At 47.0% G+C, this 27377-nt stretch overlaps 2 protein-coding genes across 4 annotated transcripts in view; both read left to right on the forward strand.

Annotated features, from left to right (window-relative positions):
* LOC307209537 (uncharacterized protein) overlaps positions 1-27377 on the forward strand; it is a 47455-nt gene that overhangs the window by 7500 nt on the left and 12578 nt on the right. The gene's annotated exons all lie outside the window — the stretch shown is intronic.
* On the forward strand, positions 3224-11873 carry LOC307209524 (uncharacterized protein). Of its 3 annotated transcripts, none has more exons than XM_079964688.1 (3): positions 3224-3344; positions 5575-5799; positions 10102-11873. In XM_079964688.1, exons 1-3 carry the CDS (start codon positions 3260-3262, stop codon positions 11721-11723), a joined length of 1932 nt encoding a protein of 643 aa, XP_079820814.1. In that variant the 5' UTR covers positions 3224-3259; the 3' UTR covers positions 11724-11873. The 3 variants fall into 3 exon arrangements, with proteins under 3 accessions (XP_079820814.1, XP_079820815.1, XP_079820816.1); XM_079964689.1 differs by lacking the exon at positions 3224-3344 and adding an exon at positions 3565-3678; XM_079964690.1 differs by lacking the exon at positions 3224-3344 and adding an exon at positions 3884-3907.

Here is a 27377-nt window from a genome sequence, read left to right on the forward strand (position 1 = left end):
AGGGAGTCTTCTCTTCTCATGAGGTGGCCCAAGTACTGGAGCCTCAGCTTCATGATCTGACCTTCCAATGAGCACTCAGGGCTGATTTCCTTCAGAATGGAGAGGTTTGATCTTCTTGCAGTAGAATTCTAGAGTTGCAAGTAAAAGTAAAATGTAAAGGACCTCTGGACGTTTAAGTCAAAGGAGACTGTGTTACAGCGCTCATCTCGCTTTCTGGCTGAGGGAGCTGACGTTTGTCCACACACAGCTTTCCGAGTCATGTGGATAGCATGACTAAACTGCTACTGGCACACGGAGGACCATGACGAGTGCCAGAGTGCACAGAAACACCGTTTACCTTCCCACTGCTGTGGTACCTATTTATCTACCTGCACTGGTGTGCTTTCGAACTGCTAGGTTGGCAGGAGCTGGGACAGAGCAATGGGAGCTCACCCCATCGTGGGGATTTTAACCGCCGACCTTCCGATCAGCAAACCCAAGAGGCTCAGTGGTTTAGACCACAGCGCCACCCGCATCCCTACAAGAGTTGCAAGTACCCTGGGGTCATCCAGTCCAACCCTCTGCAACACCTGAATCTCATTTCAAGCATCCCTGAGAGATGGTCATCCAACCTCTTCTTAAAAACCGCCAGTGAAGGAGAGACCACAAACTCCAGAGGGAGACCAGTCCACTGTCAAACAACTCTAATTACCAGGAAGATGAGCCCTTTGATAAATTTGGTTTTGGCAACTGCAAAACAACATACAAGATCCTGGTTTTTCCCTGAGATATGACACTTGAAAATCGGTCGTATTATATTTAGAAATGATTTTGGCCACGTAGAAGAAGAGTTTGGATTTGATATCCCGCTTTATCATTACCCGAAGGAGTCTCAAAGCGACTAACATTCTCCCTTCCTTTCCTCCCCCACAACAAACACTGTGAGGTGAGTGGGGCTGAGAGACTTCAAAGAAGTGTGACTAGCCCAAGGTCACCCAGCAGCTGCATGTGGAAGAGCGGATACGCAAACCCGGCTCCCCGGATTACGAGTCTATCGCTCTTAACCACTACACCACACTGACTCTTGTAGTAAACAACAGCATTTTCCTTTCCAAATTTAATGAGTAAAAAATCTCCAACATTTATATTTTCAGGATTGGGAACATCAATAATTGTACACTAGCAGGGCACTTCTATACGTATCAATGTGCCCCATGTCTTAGTGTATCAAAGTGCCCCAACGGACATTTTTAAAAATCTAACATTTATTAATAAAGCCACTGAATTTATTTTAAAATCATGTGTAATCCTGATTACTGAGTGGAATAACTTACCTTTGGTCTTTTTAAATCTTAAGGATTTAAAACAGCGTTGGAGCTCTTTTACATTTCTCATAATTTTTCATTTGGCTGCACTAAAAACACACCTACTCTTGTCAAACGCCAACAGCTAACTGGTGGGCAGCGTGGTCACAACTGTTGTACTCACACATGTATAGACATGTTTCTCGAAATTGAAATATTGCTGGTGTATCAATGTGCCCCCCTCCCCCCTACATGCTAGTGAGGCTGCTTCCCTGGGCAAGGAAGGAGCAGGAATCCCTAAAGGGGAGGATTTGTATATGATCCCATATCAAGATCTCACATAAACACCAGAGGGAAGGTGGCTGGGGCATAAAAGGCGTAGCAATGGCCTCGAACGCAGGCCTCAGGGACGCTTCTCCCCGTTCCCCCCATGGAGACCTGGGACCCCTTCTCCAGGAGGGACCTCCGAGAAGGAGGCAGCCAGGGCGGATCAGTCCCTGGACCTTGGAGGCAATGCCTGGACTCCTCTTAAAAGATGCAATATAATGTTCCTTTCCCCATTGGCCAGGAACCTAAGCTCCTTTTGGGGTTGTCATTCCGCACCCCGAGGTTCCTCCAAGGCCTTGGGGAAGGAAACTGAGGCAGGCCTGGCCATGGCAATAGGAAGAGCTCTGTCTGCCCCCCAGGGCCCTGCAGGGGATTCAGGGTGGGGGGCCTGCCTCTTCCTCTGGCCATGGCAGCCCCCAGGAAGCCTTGAAGAAAGGCAGGAGACCCTCAGCAGAGAGCAGCCAAGTCCGGTTCTTCTCCGCAATGGCTTCCTCTTCTGAGAGCTCCCTCTCTTTCTAGTCTGGGCTGGATTGGACTGGGAGGACCCCAGTTGATCCACTTCCCCTCAGTCTCCCCACTGGGCTCCAGTGGCCCCCTGAGACCTGCAGGGATCCGGAGTGGAAGCGACTTCTCCTTTTGAACTGAGGGGGAAGTACAAGCGAGGGCTGTTCAGAAAGGGCTCCTGGGACCCTGAGTAGCCAGAAGGGGTCTTGTGAGGAGCAAGGCTGCTCTGTGGAGGCAAAGCCATCATGGCAGGAAGGCAGCTGAGGATGCCCCATGAGTGCTGGCCCCCAAAGCTGGCACCCTCCTTCGCTGGGAGGAGAGACCCCTGAGAGCGTGGCACCCTCGAGGTCCACAGGGAGCCATGACATCTCTGGGAGCGGCTGGGGCCTCCAGATGAAACCAAATGGCGTTCCCGCCTTTTTCGGAAAAGAGCGGGAAATGCCATCTCCTGGCCCTGCTGCCTCCGAGGGTTTCTGCTTGGCCACGGGGGGGGGGGGGGATGCAGCTGCCCCCAAACTGTTCCCTTCCCCAAACATTGCGGGGGGGGGAGGGGAACATTAAAAGAAGGAAAAATGAGGGATATGCTGTGAGGGGGGAAAACCAAGAGGGAAACTCAGGGGGGAAACTCCCTCAGAAAACCTGGCAAAGGAGAGGACGAGGCCCAGGGGAATCTGAAAGGGGATGGAGAGGCTTCTGATTGGTCCTGCTCTGTGGTGAGAAATGGGGTCAAATGGTTCTGAGAGCCCAGTATAAACTGGTTTTCTGACAGGAAACGCAGGGAAAGGATGGAGTTGGGAAGGGGGAAAGAGTCCCAGAGTAGGGGGGCTGCCCCCTGAGCAGCATGTGCCCCCCTCCCTCCCTCCCTCCCCAATAGCGGGCTTCGCCTTTCCTGCCTGTGGTGCTTTTACGGGGGGGGGCTTTCACCTCCCCCCCCCCCCAGGATGGCGTTTGCGTCTCATTCCTCGCATGGGACACTTCCTCATCTGTCTCTTTTCCTGGGCTGAAGAAGCAGGAAAGTCCGCTTGTGGGGCGGGGGGAGAGATTATTTTCGGGGGGGGGAGGGATCTCCTGGCTGGGAACCCCCCCCCATTCTCCCCCCCCCCTCGCTGATCGGGAGGGTGTTTTGTTTTTTTGAGGGTGTCTTGATGGAGCCATTTCTTAGCCTCTTCTCCATCCCAGCCTTTCCTTGGGATCCAGGAGCCTCTGTGTTGGAGGAGGGGGAGAGCCAAGGTAACCCCCCTCATGGCCACCCCCGTATCCCTTCCGGTCAGTCCGGATCAGATGTGGTCTCCTTGGGGCAGAGTCCTTGGCACAGACGCGGGGGGCAGCCCCTTGAGCGCAGGCGCAGAAGCAGGAAAACTGCAGAGAGGGAGCGGGTGCCCTCGGCTTTGCAAGGGTTAAAAGGAGCAAAGCCGGATTCCTAGAGAGGGCAGGAAGTGAAGGGGGGTCAAGGTCCTCCATGACTAAATTCCCTCCCTCCCACATCCCTTCCTGCAAGCCGAGAGGAGGTTGCTTTGTTTTCTCTCCCTTGCAAAAGCTTCCTTGGAGCCCCTCCTGGAATCCGGTGAGTCCCCCATTTCCTCCCCCTGAGGGTGCAATGGGGAGAAGGGGGTCCCAGGGGGGCAGGGAGGGGACATGGGGGTCCCTGTTCAGATCATGCAGGGGGGGGGAGAGAAGAGAGAAGAAGAGGAGGAGTTTGGATTTGATATCCCGCTTTATCACTCCCCTTCAGGAGTCTCAAAGCAGCTAACATTCTCCTTTCCCTTCCTCCTCCACAACAAACACTCTGTGAGGTGAGTGGGGCTGAGAGACTTCAGAGAAGTGTGACTGGCCCAAGGTCACCCAGCAGCTGCATGTGGAGGAGCCAAGACCCAAACCCTGTTCCCCAAATTACGAATCCACCGCTCTTAACCACTACACCACACTGGTCCTCCCTTGTTCTCTCTGCCAAGCCAGGGAGGGGGCCAGTTCGCAGGAGATCTGCAGCTCTGCTCTTCCTTTTGGATCCAGATGCTGCCTTCATTTTTGGGGAGGGGGCTTTGGGTCAAGGAAAACTGGGCAGGCAAAGAAACCCCCTTCAGACTGAGGAGTAAGTCACATTTGTGAACAGAGGCTGCAGCCAGACGGGAACATTTGCACATGCCGGAGCACAGGGAGAAGAAAAGCCTGTCTGCATCTGCATAATAATAATAATAGTAATAATTTATTATTTGTACCCCACCCATCTGGCTGGGTTTCCCCAGCCACTCTGGGTGGCTTCCATAGAAACCAAAAATACACTAAAATGTCACAGATTAAAAACTTCCCTGAACAGGGCTGCCTTAAGATGTCTTCTGAATGTCAGGTAGTTATTTATCGCTTTGACATCTTCCTCTGTCCCAGATGCAGCAACACATGTCTCTCCCCTATTCAGGCTAAACAAGTAGGCGAACTAATGTCAAAGCAAATTTCAGATGTATTTTCATGAAATGCTAAAGCAAGGATAAAAGACTCCTTCTCCCAACATTCTGGGACAAATGAGGAGCGATTATCAATAACTGGGTGGTTTGTACTACTAACAGAGAACATGGAATGCATAAAATCCTTTCCCCCCCTGACTCTGATAAAATACATCCTATCCTTTTGGGAGAAAATGTAGCAGAGGGTCTGTGGGTTTTGATAAACAAGAAATGGAAATTGGTGTTATCTCAAAATAGACTAGTTCTGTCAAGCTACCCTAAGTCTTTGGGAATCTTGTCACAAGAGGAGTGTGAAGCTCACCCCAGGAGTTTTTTCAAAGGGTATACATGCCTGGTGTCTTAAGAACAGAAGAGATTTAGGATATGTGGAAGATCTATACTTTGATGCCTTCCATTCCAGGGTGGGGGCCACATTTCGAGACTGGAGACTTGTGAAGATGGTGTATAAACACAGATAATATCTAAAGAGGAGTGGTGTATTAGTCTCAAGATATTTCAAAAATGTGGCATCGCCATCTCCTCTGCTTCCACGTACAGATTTGGTCTCCATGCAACCCCAGACAGAGGCAAATATGGCCACAACATCTGGCTTGTGATGAGAGAGCTCAAAGATTGTGAACAGGGCTCTCCATACAGAGCACCTAGCATGGGGGCACCTACATGTAATATCTACTCTGCTGTTTTCTGCCCATGCTCTGGGGTTGCAGTTTTCAGGCTTGGGGACAGGACGGTGACTGGTTTTTGCACCAAGTTCTGTCAGTTATCCCCACTGAGTTCAAAGGGAACTACTCTCAGGTCACTACTGTGCAGACCGTGCCAGCCTTAGGAAGTGGGGTGAGGAGTATACAGAGGAAATTGGAATCACTGGAGATGTTTAAAAATGGGGCTTCTCTTGGGAAGGGGCTGCCCCATTTGTGCTTCTCTAGGGGCAGGAGAATATCTAGGGCAAGAGAATCCCTGCAGAGCCTCTGAGGCTCCCTTTGCTTCTTCCTCTCTCCCAGGACCCTGCAGCTTCTTTTGGCTCCTTGACTCCTCAGGAAGGATGAAAGAGACGGATCCTGCAAAGCTAGTGAGGATGGAAGGAGGAATATGGACGGTTGACCTGGTCAGGTTGTCTCCTGCATCCCTCCCCACAACCTCTGAGCGTTCCCTCCCAGGGACCTCCGAGAGATCTGGTGAGTCCCAGGGGAGGGGAGATGGGGACGTGGATGGATGGAGCCGGAGAGGTATTGGGTCTTGTTCAGTTTGGGGGTGGGAGGAGGCAGGCAGGCGGATGGAGATGGAGAAGGAGAAGGGGAGCACTTTTTTGGGCTCCTCCCCCTGCTTCCTGCCTGCGCCTTTGTAATCTGCAGGCATTTTGAGCTAGGAATACAGTTGAACCTCAGAAGTCGAACAGAATCCGTTCTGGAAGTCGGTTCAACTTCCAAGGCGTGACTTTTGATTGGCTCTTGAAATGGGAAGAGCCGATCGGAAGCTGCAATAATGCAACGTCACTTTCTCTCCCTGGCACCGCTGGGCCAGCCCTCTGCTGCCCTTTCCCTCAGGCGAAATCCCAATGAAGTATGAATCACGAGCGACCGTGGGTTTTCTTTGGGAAAACAGGTTGCAAACAAACTTTATTATAACAGATGTAAACAATGAGTTTTGCTTCTTCCACTGAAATGGAACAAACAGTGCTGTTGTTTTTTTCTATTAACTTGAATACGGATTCAAGTTATAAGCTGTATGCTGTTTAGGTTTAAGGTTACCTTATTTTTCCCTCTATAACGCGCAGATTTTTTCTCCTAAAAAGGAAGGGGAAATGTCTGTGCGTGTTATTGAGCGAATGTGTGGTCCCTGGAGCCAAATGGCAAAAAAAATCAGGCAAAAATCAAATCGCGCGTCTCGGAGAAGGGAAACCTGAAAAGAGGAAGCGGCTGCTTTCCTGCATTCTGCCTCAGGGTCTTACTGCCCACCCACCTCTGTTTCCTTGCTGTGTTTGCTCAAACGGAGCAAAGAGCAGGGAAAGCCCCTCCCCTCCAGGCAAGCAGAGGGGAAAGCAGAGTGTCGACATGCAGGAGGGAGAGAGAGAGAGAGAGAGAGAGAGAGAGAGAGAGAGAGTGAGTGAGTGAGTGCTGGCTGGCTTGGGTGGGTAGGTGAGGGAAAACTTTTGCCTTCCTTTCCTCCCTCCCGTTATACCCCTCTCCTGCATTCTTAGCCAGCTGCTTCTCTGCACACCCCTCTCGTGCTCCTTGTCCATTCTGTGTTTTTCCTTCCCTCCCCACTTAAAATGTGGTTAAAAAGCATGGATCCACATGGATCCTCAGGATCTTTGCATTGGGTCACCCCAAATTCACCATCAGATCACATAGCATGTCCATGGCTACAGCCTGCCCCCCCCAAAATCACGCACCCACTGTTGCCTGGGGCTGAATGGTGCAAAAACGTGGTTACAAAACATGGATCCACATGGATCCTCAGGATATTTGCATTGGGTCAGCCCAAATTCACCATCAGAGCACATAGCATGTCCATGGCTACAGCCTGCCCCCCAAAAATCACGCACCCACTGTTGCCTGGGGCTGCAATGGTGCAAAAACGTGGTTACAAAGCATGGATCCACAGGGATTCTCAGGATTTTTGCATTGGGTCACCCCAAATTCACCATCAGATCACATGTCTGTGGCCACAGCATGAAGCACAAAAATGATACATCCACTGTTTCATTCAGAATGTTTTTCCCCTTGTTTTCCTCCTCTAAAAACGATATGCGTGTTATGGTCAGGTGCATGTTATAGAGCGAAAAATACGGTACTTCCTTTTACACATTTTCCATGGATCAGACTTCTGCACACAGATTTCTGGAACTGAATCCTAATCCTGCGTCCTCCGTGTGTTGCCTTTTCTTTTCTTTTTGGAATAACTTTTATTTGCTTTTAAAAACAAGGATCATAGGACTACTAAATGATGAAATACGTAGACCAGGGCTCAGCAATCTACCATCCTCGGGCCGCAAGCCACTCACGGGGGTCATTTAACCGGCCCCTGATCTGCCCCCAAGCCGTCCGCTCGGTGAGTCCCGTGTCTACACACGTGATCCTGCCCACGGAGCGATCTCCGTGAGAGTGAGCCAGCCCAGGCGAGGTAAAGCTTGCTGACCCCTAATGTATACCGAGTCTTCTCATGCCATTTGTACATCTCAAAACTAGCAGAATCTATTTGCAGGAATATCTGTAACATACGATTCATCATTAGCGGTCAGTGTGTGAGTTCTGGGTTCATGAAATGTTTTAAACTGGAACAAAAAATGAGGCAACAGGAGAGAACAGAGAGCATTCAACATTGCATAGCCGAATGCCTAGTCAGGAGCTCTTGTGGCCGTTGTGTTTAGATTTAGTGTGAGTTATAGTCACTTTTCCTCTTATGTTTCCAATGTAACAATACAGAGTTGGTCTCATGAACACGGGAGGGGGGTTCAAACTGAAGAAAGTGATTTATGTATAAATTTAAATTTAGACCAATCAGAGTGAGGCAACTGCTGATGGGGTGTAGGTTTCATTGACAAGGCATGGACGTTGCTGCATCCTGACCACAGAGCTCTGCAGAAGGAAGTAAAGGAGGAGAACCGTGGGATCATGGACCCTCTCAGTAAAACTCCCTGTTGGATCATAAAATCAGTTTTGAAATTCCATACATACCTCTATGTCAGGGGTCAGCAACCTGCGGCCCATGGGGGGGTCGTTTAAACGGGCCACAAGCCACCCCCCAACCAAGCCGCCCACTCAGCGAGTCCCCGCGTGCTGCACAAAACCAGTCCAGGGCGGGGACTTGCTTCTGTGGTGCCGGAAATCAGACGCAGACGCATGAGCGATCCGGCCCATGGCGGGATCTCCACAGAACTGAACCGGCCCAGGCAAGGTAAACCTTCCTGACCCCTGCTCTGTGTGACGAACCTTCACTATTTTGATGGAGATGAAAAGCTAAGCAGTTGGTTCCTTACTTCTCTCGCCCTGACCTAGCCACTGTGATCCACACGACAGACACCTCCAGGCTTGATTATTGTAACTCACTCTACGTGGGGATGCCCTTGAGACTGACCCAGAAACTCCAGCAGATACAGAATGTAAGGCAGGCCTCTGGTGGGTCTGGAAGCCTTTAACAAGAAATACCTCTGCTCACTCAGAGATATATTTACAGTCTTTATTTACATACAGTGGTGCCCCGCAAGACAAACGCCTCGCAAGACGAAAAAACCGCTAGACGAAAGGGTTTTCCGTTTTGGAGGCGCTTCGCAAAACGAATTTCCCTATGGGCTTGCTTCGCAAGAAGAAAGCCCATAGGGAAATCTCCAGGGACCTCTTTTAAATGCTGGCGGTGGGGAGCAAAGCCTTTCCCCCCCCCCCCCCGGCCTTCAGAAGAGGTCCAGGAAGGCCGGCGGGGGCCGAAAGGCTTTGCTCCCCACCGCCAGCATTTTAAAAGCAGTCCGGGATAGCATGCACACGAAAGCTCATACCAAGAACTAACTTAGTTGGTCTTTAAGGTGCTACTGGAAGGAATTTTTTTTGTTTTGACTATGGCAGACTAGGGGGACGCAGGTGGCGCTGTGGGTTAAAGCCTCAGTGCCTAGGACTTGCCGATCGAAAGGTCGGCGGTTCAAATCCCTGCGGCGGGGTGCGCTCCCGCTGCTTGGTCCCAGCGCCTGCCAACCTAGCAGTTCGAAAGCACCTCCGGGTGCAAGTAGATAAATAGGGACCGCTTACCAGCGGGAAGGTAAACGGCGTTTCCGTGTGCGGCTCTGGCTCGCCAGAGCAGCGATGTCACGCTGGCCACGTGACCTGGAAGTGTCTCCGGACAGCGCTGGCCCCTGGCCTCTTAAGTGAGATGGGCGCACAACCCCAGAGTCTGTCAAGACTGGCCCGTACGGGCAGGGGTACCTTTACCTTTACCTATGGCAGACCAACATGGCTACCTATCTGTAACTTGACATAAATCTGATATCAGGAATCACAAGACAGAGAAACCAGTAGGAGAACACTTCAGTCTCTCAGGACATTTTAAACAAGATCTCAAAGAAGCTGTCTTTCAGAAATTTCAGAAATAGACTGGAAAGAGAAGTTGCTGAATTGCAACTTATTACCAAACTTAAAACCATGGAGAGACCTGGTCTGAATAGAGACATTGGATTCTTATCTCATTATAGATGGTATATGTAGCTATTTTTAGCCATCTCACCCCTTGCTATTTCCTGTAAGACCAATTGCAGTCTTTAACAATCTTCAACAGATTTACCACACCTATCAGACAATCACCCATTCCCATCACCTTTCTGAGTAATACCTCTCCCCACCCTCTCACTATATATAAGGGTCTGGTGACTTCTGTGTCAGTGTATCTGAAGAAGTGTGCATGCACACGAAAGCGCATACCAATAACAAACTTAGGTGATCTCTAAGGTGCTACTGGAAGGAATTTTTTAATTCATTAACATCGTTCAATAATCTGGGGAATAATCTTCCTGAGGCTCTAATTAGCTTCTCTCTTAATTGCAGATGGTGATGAATTGGAAGGGAAGAACAAAGGGGATCACAACAGAATCCACACAGCGGAGAAGTCAAATAAATATTCAGGGTGTGGAGAGAACATCCGTCAGAGCTCCCAGTCCACCTCCCATCAAGGAAACAGCTTCATTCAGAGGGATAGCCTTACTTCACACGAAATAACTCACAGTGGTGAGAAATTGCATCAGTGCTTGGAATGTGGAAAGAGCTTCAGTCGGAAGGATTCTCTCATTTCGCATCGAAGAATTCATACAGGAGAGAAACCCTATCAGTGTTTGCAGTGTGGAAAGTGCTTCAGTCAGAGGAGCAATCTGACAACCCATCAAAGGATTCATACAGGGGAGACACCCTATAAGTGCTTGGAATGTGGAAAGAGATTCAGACAGAGCTCAGAGCTCACTTCCCATCACAGAATTCATACAGGGGAGAAACCCTATCAGTGCTTGGAATGTGGAAAGAGATTCAGACTGAGCTCAGAGCTCACTTCCCATCAAAGAATTCATACAGGGGAGAAGCCTTATCAGTGCTTGGAATGTGGAAAGAGCTTCAGTCAGAGCAACAGTCTCACTTCCCATCAAATAAATCATACAGGGGAGAAACCCTATCAGTGCCTGGAATGTGGAAAGAGCTTCAGACAGAGGCACGGTCTCATTTACCATCAAAGAATTCATACAGGGGAGAAACCCTATCAGTGCTTGGAATGTGGAAAGAGCTTCAGTAACTGCCAAATTCTCACTTCCCATCAAAGAATTCATACAGGGGAGAAACCCTATCAGTGCTTGGAATGCGGAAAGAGCTTCAATTTTAGGACTAGTCTTACTTCCCATCAAAGAATTCATACAGGGGAGAAACCTTTTCAGTGCCATGAATGTGGAAAGAGCTTCAATCAGAAAAGTAGTCTCACTTCCCATCAAAGAATTCATACAGGTCAGAAACCATATAAATGCTTCCAATGTGGAAAGAGCTTCAGTCACAGCCACGAACTCACCATCCATCAAAGAATTCATACAGGTGAGAAACCCTATCAGTGCCAGGAATGTGGAAAGAGCTTTAGTGAGATTGGAAAACTTGCTCAGCATCGAAGAATTCATACAGGGGAGAAACCCTATCAGTGCTTGGAATGTGGAAAGAGCTTCACCCAAAGGGCCCATCTCCTGACCCATCAAAAAACTCATACAGGTCAGAAACCCTATCAATGCTTGGAATGTGGAAAGAGCTTTCGTGATAGGGGTAAACTCACTTCCCATCAAAGAATTCATACTGGGGAGAAACCCTATCAATGCTTGGAATGTAGAAAGAGCTTCAGTCGGAAGGATGTTCTCACTTCCCATCAAAGAATTCATAAAGGGGAGAAACCCTATCAGTGCTTGGAATGTGGAAAGAGCTTCAGATGGAAGATTAGTTTCACCTCCCATCAAAAAATTCATACAGGGGAGAATCCCTATCAATGCTTGGAATGTAGAAAGAGCTTCAGTCGGAAGGATGCTCTCACTTCCCATCAAAGAATTCATAAAGGGGAGAAATCCTATCAATGCTTGGAATGTGGAAAGAGCTTCATTAGGAAGGATTATCTCACTTCCCATCAAAGAAATCATGAAGAGGAGAAACCCTAATAGTGCTTAGAATGTTTAAAGAACTAATAATAACAACAACAGATACAGGTAGGAAGCTGTGTTGGTCTGCCATAATCAAAACAAAATTTAAAAAATTCTTAACGCTCGGCAGCTCCCAACAGACTATTGAAAACATGATAAAAAATCAAGTATTGTTGTTGTTTAGTCGTTTAGTCGTGTCCGACTCTTCATGACCCCAAACTCATGTTGGTAGCTTCAAGAACACTGTCCAACCATCTCGTCCTCTGTCGTGCCCTTCTCCTTGTGCCTACAATCTTTCCCAACATCAGGGTCTTTTCCAGGGAGTCTTCTCATGAGGTGGCCAAAGTCTTGGAGCCTCAGCTTCAGGATGTGTCCTTCCAGTGAGCACTCAGGGCTGATTTCCTTCAGAATGGAGAGGTTTGATCTTCTTGCAGTCCATGGGACTCTCAAGAGTCTCCTCCAGCACCATAATTCAAAAGCATCAATTCTTCGGCGATTAGCCTTCTTTATGGTCCAGCTCTCACTTCCATACATCACTACTGGGAAAACCATAGCTTTAACTATACGGACCTTTGTTGGCAAGGTGATGTCTCTACTTCTCAAGATGCTGTCTAGGCCTGTCATTGCCCTTCTCCCAAGAAGCAGGCGTCTTTTAATTTTGTGGCTGCTGTCACCATCTGCAGTGATCATGGAGCCCAAGAAAGTAAAATCTCTCACTGCCTCCATTTCTTCCCCTTCTATTTGCCAGGAGGTGATGGGACCAGTAGCCATGATCTTCGTTTTTTTGATGTTGAGCTTCAGACCATATTTTGCACTCTCCTCTTTCACCCTCAATAAAAGGTTCTTTAATTCCTCCTCACTTTCTGCCATCAAGGTTGTGTCATCTGCATATCTGAGGTTGTTGATATTTCTTCCGGCAATCTTAATTCCGGCTAGGGATTCATCCAGCCCAGCCTTTCGCATGATGAATTCTGCATATAAGTTAAATAAGCAGGGAGACAAAATGCAGCCTTGTCGTACTCCTTTTCCAATTTTGAACCAGTCAGTTGTTCCATATCCAGTTCTAACTGTAGCTTCTTGTCCCACATAGAGATTTCTCAGGAGACAGATGAGGTGATCAGGCACTCCCATTTCTTTAAGAACTTGCCATAGTTTGCCACGGTCGACACAGTCAAAGGCTTTTGCATAGTCAATGAAGCAGAAGTAAATGTCTTTCTGGAACTCTCTAGCTTTCTCCATAATCCAGCGCATGTTTGCAATTTGGTCTCTGGTTCCTCTGCCTCTTCTAAATCCAGCTTGCACTTCTGGGAGTTCTCGGTCCACATACTGCTTGAGCCTTCCTTGTAGAATTTTAAGCATAACCTTGCTAGCGTGAGAAATTAGTGCAATTGTGCGATAGTTGGAGCATTCTTTGGCACTGCCCTTCTTTGGGATTGGGATGTAGACTGATCTTCTCCAATCTTCTGGCCACTGCTGAGTTTTCCAAACTTGCTGGCATATTGAGTGTAGCACCTTAACAGCATCATCTTTTAAAATTTTAAATAGTTCAGCTGGAATACCATCACTTCCACTGGCCTTGTTATTTGCAGTGCTTTCTAAGGCCCATTTGACTTCACTCTCCAGGATGTCTGGCTCAAGGTCAGCAACCACACTACCTGGGGTATATGAGACATCCGTTTCTTTCTGGTATAATTCCTCTGTGTATTCTTGCCACCTCTTCTTGATGTCTTCTGCTTCTGTTAGGTCCTTTCCACTTTTGTCCTTTATTATGGAAATCTGTGTACGAAATGTTCCTTTCATATCTCCAATTTTCTTGAACAGATCTCTGGTTCTTCCCATTCTATTGCTTTCCTCTATTTCTTTGCATTGCTTGTTTAAGAAGGTCTTCTTGTCTCTCCTTGCTATTCTTTGGAAATCTGCATTCAATTTCCTGTATGTTTCACGATCTCCCTTGCATTTTGCTTGCCTTCTCTCACCCGCTATTTGTAAGGCCTCATTGGACAGCCACTTTGCTTTCTTGCATTTCCTTTTCATTGGGATGGTTTTCGTTGCTGCCTCCTGTATAATGTTACGAGCCTCCATCCATAGTTCTTCAGGCACTCTGTCCACCAAATCTAAATCCTTAAACCTGTTCCTCACTTCCACTGTGTATTCATAAGGGATTTGACTTAGATTGTATCTTACCGGCCCAGTGGTTTTTCCTACTTTCTTCAGTTTAAGCTTGAATTTTGCTATAAGAAGCTGATGATCTGAGCCACAGTCAGCTCCAGGTCTTGTTTTTGCTGACTGCATAGAGCTTCTCCATCTTTGGCTGCAGAGAATAGACAGTTGATAGCCCTGGTTAACTCCACATTCCAGCAGGCCACCAGGGAATCAGCTGAAAGGGTTGCTGTGCATAAGAGAAACCCGATAGACAAGCAGCGGCAAGAACAGGTTCATCTGCTTCAACCAACCAAGTCTCTGTCACGGATGCCAAGTCAAGTCCTCCATCCACGATCAAGTCCTGGATGACCGCTGTCTTGTGAATCGTTGACCTGGCATTGCACAGCAGCCCCTTCAGGTTGTTGGTTTCTGCTTCCTTCACTGTGCAGCAAAATGCTTGTCTTGTCACAAGACAGTTGTTTACATTCCACAGTCAGAGTACTGTTGGGTTCCCACGGGAATGGGAGACTGGATGTGACGTTCACTGGTTTCCTGTTTTTCACTGTTTCTCTCGGTGTTCTTTGTTTCCGAGAGGAGTTGCTTCTCTGCTCTCGCAGAGGCAAGATGCATGTTTGTATTCTCTCAGCATAGAAGTGTAAATAAAGTTAAGAATGTGGCACATACTGCTCATCCTTCCGCTGTGTGGACTACGCTGTTCGGGCTCAAGATAAGACGGGCCGAAGCTGGTCTAAAAATCTCACACAGGTCATGTGGCTCTCTCTTGTTGATTCCAGTATCCTTCCAGTCAAGACCAGACCTGGAGGCAGGGATAGTCTTCAAACAATGACTAAACCTGCCTCCTTGGTAAGGACATGGTCTGGTCTTAGTGTAACTCCTCCTCCTACCCGTGATCACTGAGATCATGTGTCCCAGTGCATCTCCTTTCTCCCATGGAACCTGCCCCAGCCATTCTGTTGGTTGGTCCCCACTTCCAGGCTGCCCTGATCTTCTCCCCTTCAGTGCAGAAAACAAACTATACAATAAACCAGTAAGACAGTAGAAACTATTTTTTTTAAAAAAAATCAACTTTATAATAAAATTAAAGTAATCCCCAGCCACAATTAAACTTTCATCCCACCCCCAACAGAGCAAAAACAGAACAAAAAAACACCAAAATTTTAAACACCACAGATTGAAAACTATTTTAAAACATTTTAAAACATTTCTGACATTTGCCCCAACCCCAGAGTTTGTTCCAGTGCGTTTGAGATCTTCAGGACTCACAGCAGGGCAATGTCTCTCTGCCCTCCCAAGAGTCTCTTATGCGGAACATCAAATGGTCCATCAAATAATTCATGCCAGGGGAGGAAGCATATCAGTGTTTGGAAAGTGGAAGAAGCTTCACCTAGAGAAACAGTCTCACTGCCCAATCATAGAATTGTAGAGTTGCAAGTAAAGGTAAAAGGTAAAGGACCCCTGGACATTTAAGTCAAAGGCGACTGTGTTGCGGCGCTCAGCTCGCTTTCAGGCCGAGGGAGCTGTTGTTTGTCCACACACAGCTTTCCGGGTCATGTGGCCAGCATGACTAACCCGCTACTAGCACACGGATATCCCGCTTTATCAATACCCGAAGGAGTCTCAAAGCGACTAACATTCTCCCTTCCCTTCCTCCCCCACAACAAACACTCTGTGAGGTGAGTGGGGCTAAGAGACTTCAAAGAAGTGTGACTAGCCCAAGGACACCCAGCAGCTGCATGTGGAGGAGTGGAGATGCGAACCCAGCTCCCCGGATTACGAGTCTATCGCTCTTAACCAAAGCAAAATAAAAAAATTCCTTCCGGTAGCACCTTAAAGACCAACTAAGTTAGTTCTAGGTATGAGCTTTCGTGTGCATGCACACTTCTTCAGATACACTGAAACAGAAGCCACCAGACCCTTCTATATAGTGAGAAGGTGGGGAGGGGTATTACTCAGAAGGGTGGTGGGAATGGGTGATTGGCTAATAGATGTGGTAAACCTGTTGACATCTCAACAGGCTCATCACAGCTATCTGCCAATCACCCATTCCCACCACCCTTCTGAGTAATACCCCTCCCCACCTTCTCACTATATAGAAGGGTCTGGTGGCTTCTGTTTCATTGTATCTGAAGAAGTGTGCATGCACACGAAAGCTCATACCAAGAACTAACTTAGTTGGTCTTTAAGGTGCTACTGGAAGGAATTTTTTTATTTTGCTTTGACTATGGCAGACCAACACGGCTCTTAACCAGTACACCACACTGACTCTTGTAGTAAACAACAGCATTTTTCTTTCCAAATTTAATGAGTAAAAATCTCCAACATTTATATTTTCAGGATTGGGAACATCAATAATTATTCACTAGCAGGGCACTTCTATACGTATCAATGTGCCCCATGTCTTAGTGTATCAAAGTGCCCCAATGGACATTTTCAAGAAATTAACATTTATTAATAAAACCACTGAATTTATTTAAAAATCATGTGTAATCTTGATTACTGAGTGGAATAACTTACTTGGTCTTAATAAATTTGAAACAGCGTTGGAACACTTGTACATTTCTCATAATTGTTCATTTGGCTGCACTAAAAACACACCTACTCTTGTGAAACGCCAACGGCTAACTGGTGGTCGGCGTGGTCACAACTGTTGTACTCTCACATCTATAGACATGTTTCTCGAAATTGAAATATTGTTGGTGTATCAATGTGCCCCTTGCATCAATGTGCCCCCTCCCCCCTACATGCCAGAGAGGCTGCTTCCCTGGGCAAGGAAGGAGCAGGAATCCCTAAAGGGGAGGATCTGTATGTGATCCCATCTCTAGAGCTCACATAAACACCAGAGGGAAGGTGGCCGGGGCGTAAGAGGAAAAGCATTGGACTCGAACGCAGGCCTCAGGGACGCTTCTCCCCGTTCCCCCCATAGAGACCTGGGACCCCTTCTCCAGAAGGGACCTCCAAGGAGGAGGAAGCCAGGGCGGATCAGTCCCTGGACCTTGGAGGTGATTCCTGGACTCCTGCAATATAATGTTCCTTTCCCCATTGGCCAGGAACCTAAGCTCCTTTTTGTTGGGATTCAGAACTTATAGGGTTAAGATGTTCTGAGTGATGCCTCACATTCTGACGTCAGGTTTGGAAGGTGGGAGGAGTTTTTCTCACTGTTCCTTTGTCTTTGAGGGAGATGGAAGCAGTAGCTATGGCTGCGAGGAGCCCTGGGGTGTATGTCTGAGAAATGTCGCAATAAAGAACTGATAAATGGACACACAAGTGCTTGATGTGTTTGTCTGGATCTAAGCAGCAGCAACAGCTTTTTCCGCTGTGTTTTTACTCTGCAAGGCATGACGGAATGGAGCAGATTGACGCAGCTTGAGGAAGCATACCGGACCGCTGTAAAGGGCTAATTGGGATCGTAAAGTAATTAGCCACGTCACGCTTAATTACCCGAACACTTTTGGGGTTGTCATTCCGCACCCCGAGGTTCCTCCAAGGCCTTGGGGAAGGAAACTGAGGCAGGCCTGGCCATGGCAATAGGAAGAGCTCTGGCTGCCCCCCAGGGCCCTGCAGGGGATTCAGGGTGGGGGGCCTGCCTCTTCCTCTGGCCATGGCAGCCCCCAGGAAGCCTTGAAGAAAGGCAGGAGACCCTCAGCAGAGAGCAGCCAAGTCCGGTTCTTCTCCGCAATGGCTTCCTCTTCTGAGAGCTCCCTCTCTTTCTTGTCTGGGCTGGACTGGACTGGGAGGACCCCAGTTGATCCACTTCCCCTCAGTCTCCCCACTGGGCTCCAGTGGCCCCCTGAGACCTGCAGGGATCCGGAGTGGAAGTGTTGCAGGAACCCCCCCACCCCAATCATTCTGTTTGTATAAACTTCACACACACACACACACACGCCACATTTCTGTTATAAATTCATAGAAAAATAGAAAATCAATCATACATCGGATTTGCACTGTTTCATTTTATTTTTACTCCATATGACAAGAACTAACAAAGGAGGGTGACTTAGTCCTGGTCAGCCATAATCCCTTCACTGTCTCAGCACATACACAGGAGCCCTGCCCATACCAACCCTGATGATCCCAGACAGAAGACAATCAAGATCACAAAGAACTTGCATATGGGAGTGGATTCAACATGGACTGAAACAAAGGACAATGATCAGATCTTCCCTCAGGGGGCAGGAAACTGTGGGGAGGGGGGAAAGGAGGAACCAGCCAGGTGACAAGACAAGTTACCACCAACTCCTCCCTCAGCCCCTCCTTTCTGTAATGTATGCCTCCCTCAACCCCTCCTTTCTGTAATGTATGCATGATGTTTCTGGGGGTGGGCTAGACCTAGAGGAGGGGAATTTCAAAAGTTTTTATAAGGTCTTGCACACCATTATTCTGGGTCTTTCCTCTCTCCTGCACGTGAGGGGAATACCCTGTTGCAACAGTTCAATAAAGGCCAAGCCTACAGGCTGCTGTTTTGCTCCAAGTTATCCTGGTTGGTGTCTTTGTTTTGTCCAAGGGAGCCCTCGGATTTTTCCGGTAACAGTTTGGCGACCACGAAGGGACACTTGGTTCTCCTGCAAAGGTGAGAGGGGAGATAGAGGGGATCGGGCGCCACTGGGCAACCTTAGCCCAGGGATCCTTCTTTCTCTCCCTGCTTCCTCTTTGCGGGCGGTAATCAATCGTCACCAAAAGCCCAACCAGGGGGAGCAAAGGCGAGGTCAAGCCGGCTAAGGGGAAAGGATCCCGGGATCCGCGGGGGACATCTTCAAACGTGAGTATGGTTTGAAGTAAATACATTGGGAGGGGGGTGGAGAAGCAGCGTCCTCACGACAGCCAGACTTTCCTTCTTTCATTTCCGACGTTCCCTCTCGGGGTCGGCCAGGAACGTTCAGCTTTATCCTTTTCTCCCCCGACCCTCCCCTTTCGGAAAGTGGCCAGGGAGGTCGCGGAACTTTACTGTCTGACGTTCCCCCTTGGGGTCGTCCAGGAACGCCAAAACCTTTCCCTTTCTCTCCCCCCAATTTCTTACGCGGAACGTGTCCGGGGAAATTGTGGTACTTTTACTGTTTTCCGACGTTCCCCCTCGGGGTCGTCCAGGAACGTCTTAATCTCTCTATCCCTTTTCTCCCCCGTTTTCCGTCTTGGAATTGAGTCCGGGAAAGCGTGGCTCTTTACCGTTTTTCTCTGACATCCCTCTCTCGGAGTCGTCCAGAGGCGTCCTTCAAAGCACTCTCTCTCTCCTCTCTCTCTCTCCTCTTTCCCTTTCTCTCCCCCCAATTTCTTACGCGGAACGTGTCCGGGGAAATTGTGGTACTTTTACTGTTTTCCGACGTTCCCCCTCGGGGTCGTCCAGGAACGTCTTAATCTCTCTATCCCTTTTCTCCCCCGTTTTCCGTCTTGGAATTGAGTCCGGGAAAGCGTGGCTCTTTACTGTTTTTCTCTGATGTCCCTCTCTCGGAGTCGTCCAGAGGCATCCTTCAAAGCTCTCTCTCTCTCTCTCTCTCTCTCTCTCTCTCTCTCTCTCTCCTCTAATTATGCAAACAAAGCTGCCCCTCCTGCCTGGCGACCTTTGTTAGGGATGATCCGGGTACGTGAGAACGCAAGGTTGTTTGTTTCCTTTCCAAACCTTCATTTTCTCGGGCCTTAATCTGGCATTGCACTGCGCAAGCGTCCAGTAGGGGTTCCGAACTTAGTCTCAAAGGCTAGGCAGGAGGCTGTCGTGGAGGGTAGAGGGGGAAATTGTCTTGTAAACAGCGCTGAGGTAAAGGAATTCCGGGTAGAGAAACCCGTGGTTTAGTTTCCGGGCAGAGAGACCCGTGGTTTGAGTTTCCGGGCAGAGACCCGTGGTTTTGTTTCAGGTTCAGGTTTGAGATTTCCAGAAATTAATTCGTGGTTTATAGATAAGTAGGAATTGTGTTAGTCAAGGGTACTTTGAGTACTGAAAGGATCTTTTATCTGTCCCCCCTTTCTTTCCCATCGCCCCTCTTCCCTTGTGTGTGTGCGTCCACTCTTTCTGTCTTTAGCGTACTTTGTTAATGAAAAAAAAAAAAAAAGAAGAAGAAGAAGAAAAAGCCTAATAATAACATATGAGAGAATGGGAGCTCACTAAACACCCTAGCTGGACTCCTCCTGGCAACAAAGCTTCCTTGAAGCCTTTTTGCCCCAGAGAGGATTCTAAAATGCCCCTCCAGCATCTCCAATTGAAAAAAAAATAAAAATAAATAAAATAAAGGGGCAAAATGGTCTTTCCAAGTACAAAGTATGAGACCATTGTAACTTTTAGTGGGTGGCTTAGGCCCACCACCTGGAACCCAGGGCACAGTGGCCACCCCAGGGATCCTTTAACAAAATCAGGGTTTGAACCCTTAGGGAGAGCTGAACACATCAAATTTGGGTTGTTAAACTAGAACCAAAAGCTAGAACATGAAACCGTAAATTTAATGATGCTCAGAAGGCAGTAGATATAATAGCCCAGCCTGGGAGCCCATGCATTTGAGATCTTAGTTTCTCAAAAAAAAAAAAAAAAAAAAAAAAAAAAAAAAAAAGGATAAGAGATGTACTCAAAGATTTGGAAATATTTAAAGGGTTTGTGTTTACATTGGCTCCGGCATCCACAGACTGTTCTTAAATGCACATAGTTTTTAAATTGCAAGCATGCTTCGAAATTTTGAATCTAAGGAAGCCATGTTGGGCCTCATCAATCTTAAACAGGACCAATAAATAAATAAATAAATAAAAAATCATTAGAATGAAGTGCGCAAATGTTTGTTCTTTGAGAGAGGCTCCAAGGAGTCTTCCTCTGAGTAGCTTGAGTGAGGAGCATGATTTTAAGTTGATGGTAGATAATGTTTTGTTGCAACTTTTAAGCTTGTGAGTCTACATCTGTGTTCCAGTCTTTTTTCTAGTATTTTGAAATGTGCTGTGAAGAAACTAATGTTTCTGCTGCAAAAGCCTAGTAGAGCCAACTGCTCTCTCAAGCTAAAATGCAGTGTGTGTATTTCATAAGTATATGCCTATGAAAATGTGTCCTTTCTAAGAAAATTGGTATTAAATGTAGAGGCTTCCATGGCCAGCGAAATTGTCTATCTGAGTCCAGTCCTGATATCAGTCTCTATAAGACTTCCTGGCCTCTTTTCTTAGAAAATGCCCCCCTTGTTTCATTCTGTCTCTTTCAGGGTTTTTTTTTCCTTCTTCTTACTTCTGTGCTAGGTAAATTTACTCCCAAGTAAGCTTCCTTTAAAGGAAACTGCAAGGGGGGGGCATAGATTAGGCTTACTATTCCTCTGCAAGTTCAGGAAAAACTCACTTTTGTATTCCTTTTAAATCAAATCTATGGCTGTTTTAACTATGTTTTATAAGAGATCCTCTCCCTCTTAGGAAAAATGTTCACTTCAATCTTCCTTTAAAGATAATTTCTCTAGGAACTTGAAGGAAGCAAACTCACTCAAACTATCTCAAGATCTGCTAAAACGGTTCTGTGTAAAGTTGGCTACTTTTCTTTTTCTCTTCCTTAGTACATGATACGAGCATAGATGTTTCCTTTCCCAGTTGAAAATCTGTACTTAAATGTATATGTCCTTTTGGTAGTGCAAATCTTGCTTTGAAATCTTGCTATGAACACTGTATTTAGGGTTGGACTAGATGACCCAAGGGTCCCTTTTAGCTCTCCCAGTTTGTGGCTGTGTGGAGGGCCATGTGTCTGCAAGCATGTGATGAGTTGAAATTCAGCCCAACTTTGCTCTTTGTTTTTCTTTAAAAAAAAAAAAAAAGGTGAGAGGTAAAATCCGTGATGTTTTGAAGCAGAACTGGTAATTTCAAGCATTTGAGTAATTACAGTGTTTATCATTTTCTCTACTATTAAAAATAAAAATAAAAAATCAAACTTCAAAGTCAATTCAAAGTTTAAGCACATAAAATACATATGAGTCTTGACCATTTATCCTGTAAATAAAGGGCAGCAAAATTTGTCTGCAAATGGTAAGGCTGAAATGACTGAGAATGTTAAAAAAAAAAATCCTATGTTGAAAAAAAAAAATAATCCTATAAATTCTGACTCTCTGGCCATTTTTTCCCATATATAAGGGCGTGGCATTGTTCCGCGAATTGCCAGAGGGATATTAGCCCTTTCCTGTACATAAAGGAAGCAATCCCTTTTGCTTGGGCTGCAATTGCTAGCTTTTGTGAATACTTAAATTGCTGAGTTTCTCTTTTTTGTTTTAAAATCTAACCCTATTTTTAAAATCTACTCCTTACCCTTCATTCCCTTTATTCAAATGGTAATTTAGCCAAAGGTTTCAACATTTTCAATAGTATAAAAGGTTTGCTGAGACATGAACTCTGCACATGCACAGAGGCTAGATCAAAAAAAAAAAAAGGGGGGGGAAGAGATAGAGAGAGGAAGGAGGGGGAACTGTAGGAGCTTGGGCTGAAGGGGGAAATTTATCCTTATGTAAAACTTGGAGCCACTGAGGGAAATCGCCCTTAATGTTGGAGCCACTGAGGGAAATCACCCTTAATGTGTCTTTTGCTCCAGGGGCTTCGTAAGACAAAAGGTGTTAAGTACTGGACCATCAAAGTCAAGAGGTTGCCAAGTTTCAAATCTTAACATGATTAACATGCCAAATTCTTTTCACAGGTAAATATCAAAGCACTCCCCCCCCCAAGGGATTTAAATCACAGACTTTGTGTGCATTTTAGGAACAGCATTTCCTCACAGGCTTCTCACATGAAATAATTTTTCCCTTTTAACAGGATATGTGAACCCCGATAACAAAGTGTTTGTCCCTTCTTTTCTCCCACAGCAACTTTCTTTCCTGTTCTGTGAAACAAGTCTGAATCCCTGCTGTATTAGTGACTTCCATCTCTTTGTGGCTTTGACGCTTTAAGTTACAAATAATCTCTTTTCATTTATTTAATCAGTTTTTCCATGATGTCTATGAAATTAATCGAAGCACAACCAAACATTGTTTGTGGAATGGTATTTGTTTACCTTTTTGCCTGAGTATTATTATTTTTGGTTCCTCATAGGTCATTGTGTGTGTGTTTTACTTTGGGGACATGTCCATCACATATTGAAAGTCATTTTAAGCCCTTTTCCATTGTTTTCTCATTCTTTCGGTCCAGTAGTAATCTGTGGTTTTGATAATATCTTTGTATTATTTAATAATAATTCTTTTCTAAATCTGATGTCTTTGTGTCAAGTCTGTTTTCATCTGACTGGTAATCTAATTTTTGGCTTTCTTTTTTATTTTTTTAACCTTTGTTGTATTTTTACAGTCCTCTTTCTATACATGTGGAGTAATTTTTAATTTAATAATATGAAAACAACAACAACAACAACAAAACTAAGCGAAGGAAAGCAAACAAACTTAGCAGATAATAACAGTAATTATATGGAAATGTGATAATAATATTGAAATGAATAAAATGCTTAATCCGCAAAGATTTTTATTATTTGCAGCTTCCCATGGAAACTGAAGGACATCCTTTTTCCCTTTTGCCCCTTCCCCTTACTAACTCCTGTCTTTTTAAGTCTCCAAAACCCTGCCCCTTACAGGATGTCACTTCTACAGATGTGTTACTACAGACCTATGATGAAAAAGCTTCGCCACCACCTGCAGCAACAGACACCAAAGTTTTCAAAGTGGCCACAGCTATCTCTTTCAAAGGATATAGACTGCCGGGGGAGTGGGGCTGACAAAGGGGGGAGGAGTTGAATTGCAAGGACATTCCTCACTTTTGAACCTCAAGATACATGCGTAAAAATATCACAATTGTCTCAAGATATGCAACTGATACTATTAGTTTGTTTTGTATTATGTTATTATGTAGGAATGTTGAAATGTGTCTGACAGTGTGTTATTTCCACAAATGAGGGGAATTGGGGCTATTTTTGTGGCTATTTTTGTGTGTAATTGTTTTTATGTTTAATGTCTTATTCCTTACACCCCAGTGGAGGATTCTCATACATTTTATGCTTTTTACAGATCAGGCTATTATGTAGTCCAATGTTTAGAATTAGATAAATTTATAACCACATTTAGTTATTTCACCTGGCACTCTGCCAACTTCCCTACCCATTTTAAAAATGTGCTAAAACTCACTTTACCAAGGAGAAGCTTCAGGAAGGTGTGTATGCTTTGGTTTAGCCGGAATAATCCCTTATAGAGTTAAATTGACTTATTTGGACAAGTGCCCTTTTAAGAATGGGTTTCTTTTAACAGATTGGTTTGAAAAGTTGAGAACCATGGGGCAAGAAAAATTCAAATTGGACTCAGTGTGAATTGGGCAAGTGTATCCAGGCTGCAATTAGCTTTTTGGTCCTTAATGTGCAAGTGAGCAACTTCCCATGACTGCAAGACCAGAGCCTGTAATAATAAAATCCCATAGAATGGCCAGGCAAGGACATTTCTCTCCTGACGTGCCCAAACCTGTGCCAGCTGTGGTGAGTGCCAGGCAACATGGTTAATATGAAAGCCCTAAGTGGATTCACCAGGGATTGCTACTACTGTTACACCAGGCCGGTGTGAGACCACAGAAGAGCTACCTTGACACCTGAGAACACAAAAATGGCGGGGGACAAAGCAAACTGCATTTTTCAGTCATTAGTGGACCTTCCTGCTAAATGTAAAGCATACGCCACTATTGAGAAAATATTTATTCCAAGGTGCTAACATACCACAAGTAACTGAGCAACAAAATATTGATTTTACGTGATATCCTATGTCTAACTATGAGCACTGTTACACTGTTACATTTCTATGCAAATATCCTTGAGAAATGTGACATCCAAGTCCCTTTCAGGTTCACATGGACACACGCATCTGGGAGGGAGAATAGCAGGTTACTTTAAATTGTGCGGAGAAAAGGATTGCAAAGTAGCCACCTTTGCAATCTTATCTCCGAAGGGGGGAACTGTTGCAGGAACCCCCCCACCCCAATCATTCTGTTTGTATAAACTTCACACACACACACACACACGCCACATTTCTGTTATAAATTCATAGAAAAATAGAAAATCAATCATACATCGGATTTGCACTGTTTCATTTTATTTTTACTCCATATGACAAGAACTAACAAAGGAGGGTGACTTAGTCCTGGTCAGCCATAATCCCTTCACTGTCTCAGCACATACACAGGAGCCCTGCCCATACCAACCCTGATGATCCCAGACAGAAGACAATCAAGATCACAAAGAACTTGCATATGGGAGTGGATTCAACATGGACTGAAACAAAGGACAATGATCAGATCTTCCCTCAGGGGGCAGGAAACTGTGGGGAGGGGGGAAAGGAGGAACCAGCCAGGTGACAAGACACTCAAGTTACCACCAACTCCTCCCTCAGCCCCTCCTTTCTGTAATGTATGCATGATGTTTCTGGGGGTGGGCTAGACCTAGAGGAGGGGAATTTCAAAAGTTTTTATAAGGTCTTGCACACCATTATTCTGGGTCTTTCCTCTCTCCTGCACGTGAGGGGAATACCCTGTTGCAACAGTTCAATAAAGGCCAAGCCTACAGGCTGCTGTTTTGCTCCAAGTTATCCTGGTTGGTGTCTTTGTTTTGTCCAAGGGAGCCCTCGGATTTTTCCGGTAACAGAAGCGACTTCTCCTGTTGAACTGAGGGGGAAGTACAAGCGAGGGCTGTTCAGAAAGGGCTCCTGGGACCCTGAGGAGCCAGAAGGGGTCTGGTGAGGAGCAAGGCTGCTCTGTGGAGGCAAAGCCATCATGGCAGGACTGCTGGCCCCCAAAGCTGCCGCCCTCCTTCACTGGGAGGAGAGACCCCCGAGAGCATGGCACCCTCGAGGTCCACAGGGAGCCATGACATCTCTGGGAGCGGCTGGGGCCTCCAGATGAAACAAAATGGCGTTCCCACCTTTTTTGGAAAAGAGCGGGAAATGCCATCTCCTGGCCCTGCCGCCTCCGTGGGTTTCTGCTTGGCCATGAGGGGGGGGATGCAGCTGCCCCCAAACTCTTCCCTTCCCCAGACATTGTGGGGGGGGGGGAAGGAACATTAAAAGAAGGAAAAATGAGGGATACGCTGTGAGGGGGGAAAACCAAGAGGGAAACTCAGGGGGAAAACTCCCTCAGAAAACCTGGCAAAGGAGAGGACGAGGCCCAGGGGAATCTGAAAGGGGATGGAGAGGCTTCTGATTGGTCCTGCTCTGTGGTGAGAAATGGGGTCAAATGGTTCTGAGAGCCCAGTATAAACTGGTTTTCTGACAGGAAACGCAGGGAAAGGATGGAGTTGGGAAGGGGGAAAGAGTCCCAGAGTAGGGGGGCTGCCCCCTGAGCAGCATGTGCCCCCCTCCCTCCCTCCCCAATAGCGGGCTTCGCCTTTCCTGCCTGTGGTGCTTTTACGGGGGGGGGCTTTCACCTCCCCCCCCCCCCCAGGATGGCGTTTGCGTCTCATTCCTCGCATGGGACACTTCCTCATCTGTCTCTTTTCCTGGGCCGAAGAAGCAGGAAAGTCCGCTGGGCGGGGCGGGGGGAGAGATTATTTTCGGGGGGGAGGGATCTCCTGGCTGGGAAGCCCCCCCTCCATTCTCCCCCCCCACTCGCTGATCGGGAGGGTGGTTTGTTTTTTTGAGGGGTGTCTTGATGGAGCCATTTCTTAGCCTCTTCTCCATCCCAGCCTTTCTTTGGGATCCAGGAGCCTCTGTGTTGGAGGAGGGGGAGAGCCAAGGTAACCCCCCTCATGGCCACCCCCGTCTTTTGCACAGAGGGGGGCAGCCCCTTGAGCGCAGGTGCAGAAGTAAGAAAACAGCAGGTAGGGAGAGGGAGGGGTGCCCTCGGCTTTGCGAGGGTTAAAAGGAGCAGAGCTGGATTCCTAGAGAGGACAGGAAGTGAAGGGGGGTCAAGGTCCTCCATGGCTAAATTCCCTCCCTCCCACATCCCTTCCTGCAAGCCGAGAGGAGGTTGCTTTGTTTTCTCCTTTGCAAAAGCTTCCTCGGTGAGTCCCCTCTCTCTTTCCCCTCAGGGGTCCCGGGGGTGCAGGGAGGGGGCATGAGGGTCCCTGCTCAGATCATGCACAGTGGGGGGAGAAGAGAGAAGAAGAGGAGGAGTTTGGATTTGATATCCCACCTTTCACTCCCTTTAAGGAGTCTCAAAGCGGCTAACATTCTCCTTTCCCTTCCTCCCCCACAACAAACACTCCGTGAGGTGAGTGGGGCTGAGAGACTTCAGAGAAGTGTGACTGGCCCAAGGTCACCCAGCAGCTGCAGGTGGAGGAGCAGGGAAGCGAACCCGGTTCCCCAGATTACGAATCTACCGCTCTTAACCACCACACCACACTGGTCCTCCCTTGTTCTCTCTGCCAAGCCAGTTTGCAGGAGGTCTGCAGCTTTGCTCTTCCTTGGGATCAAGATGCTGAATTCCTTTTGGGGGAGCGGGCTTTGGGTCTGGGCATGCAAATGAAATATACTCAGAGTCGCAAAGTGATTTCATGCTCTTTATTCAGCTCATAGTGGTGAGGAGGAATGAATGTCCCCTCAAAGTATCTGCTTTATATACATTATTTACACA

Source organism: Podarcis cretensis (genome assembly GCF_951804945.1).
Source record: "Podarcis cretensis genome assembly, chromosome: 2".
NCBI classification, from domain to species: domain Eukaryota; kingdom Metazoa; phylum Chordata; class Lepidosauria; order Squamata; family Lacertidae; genus Podarcis; species Podarcis cretensis.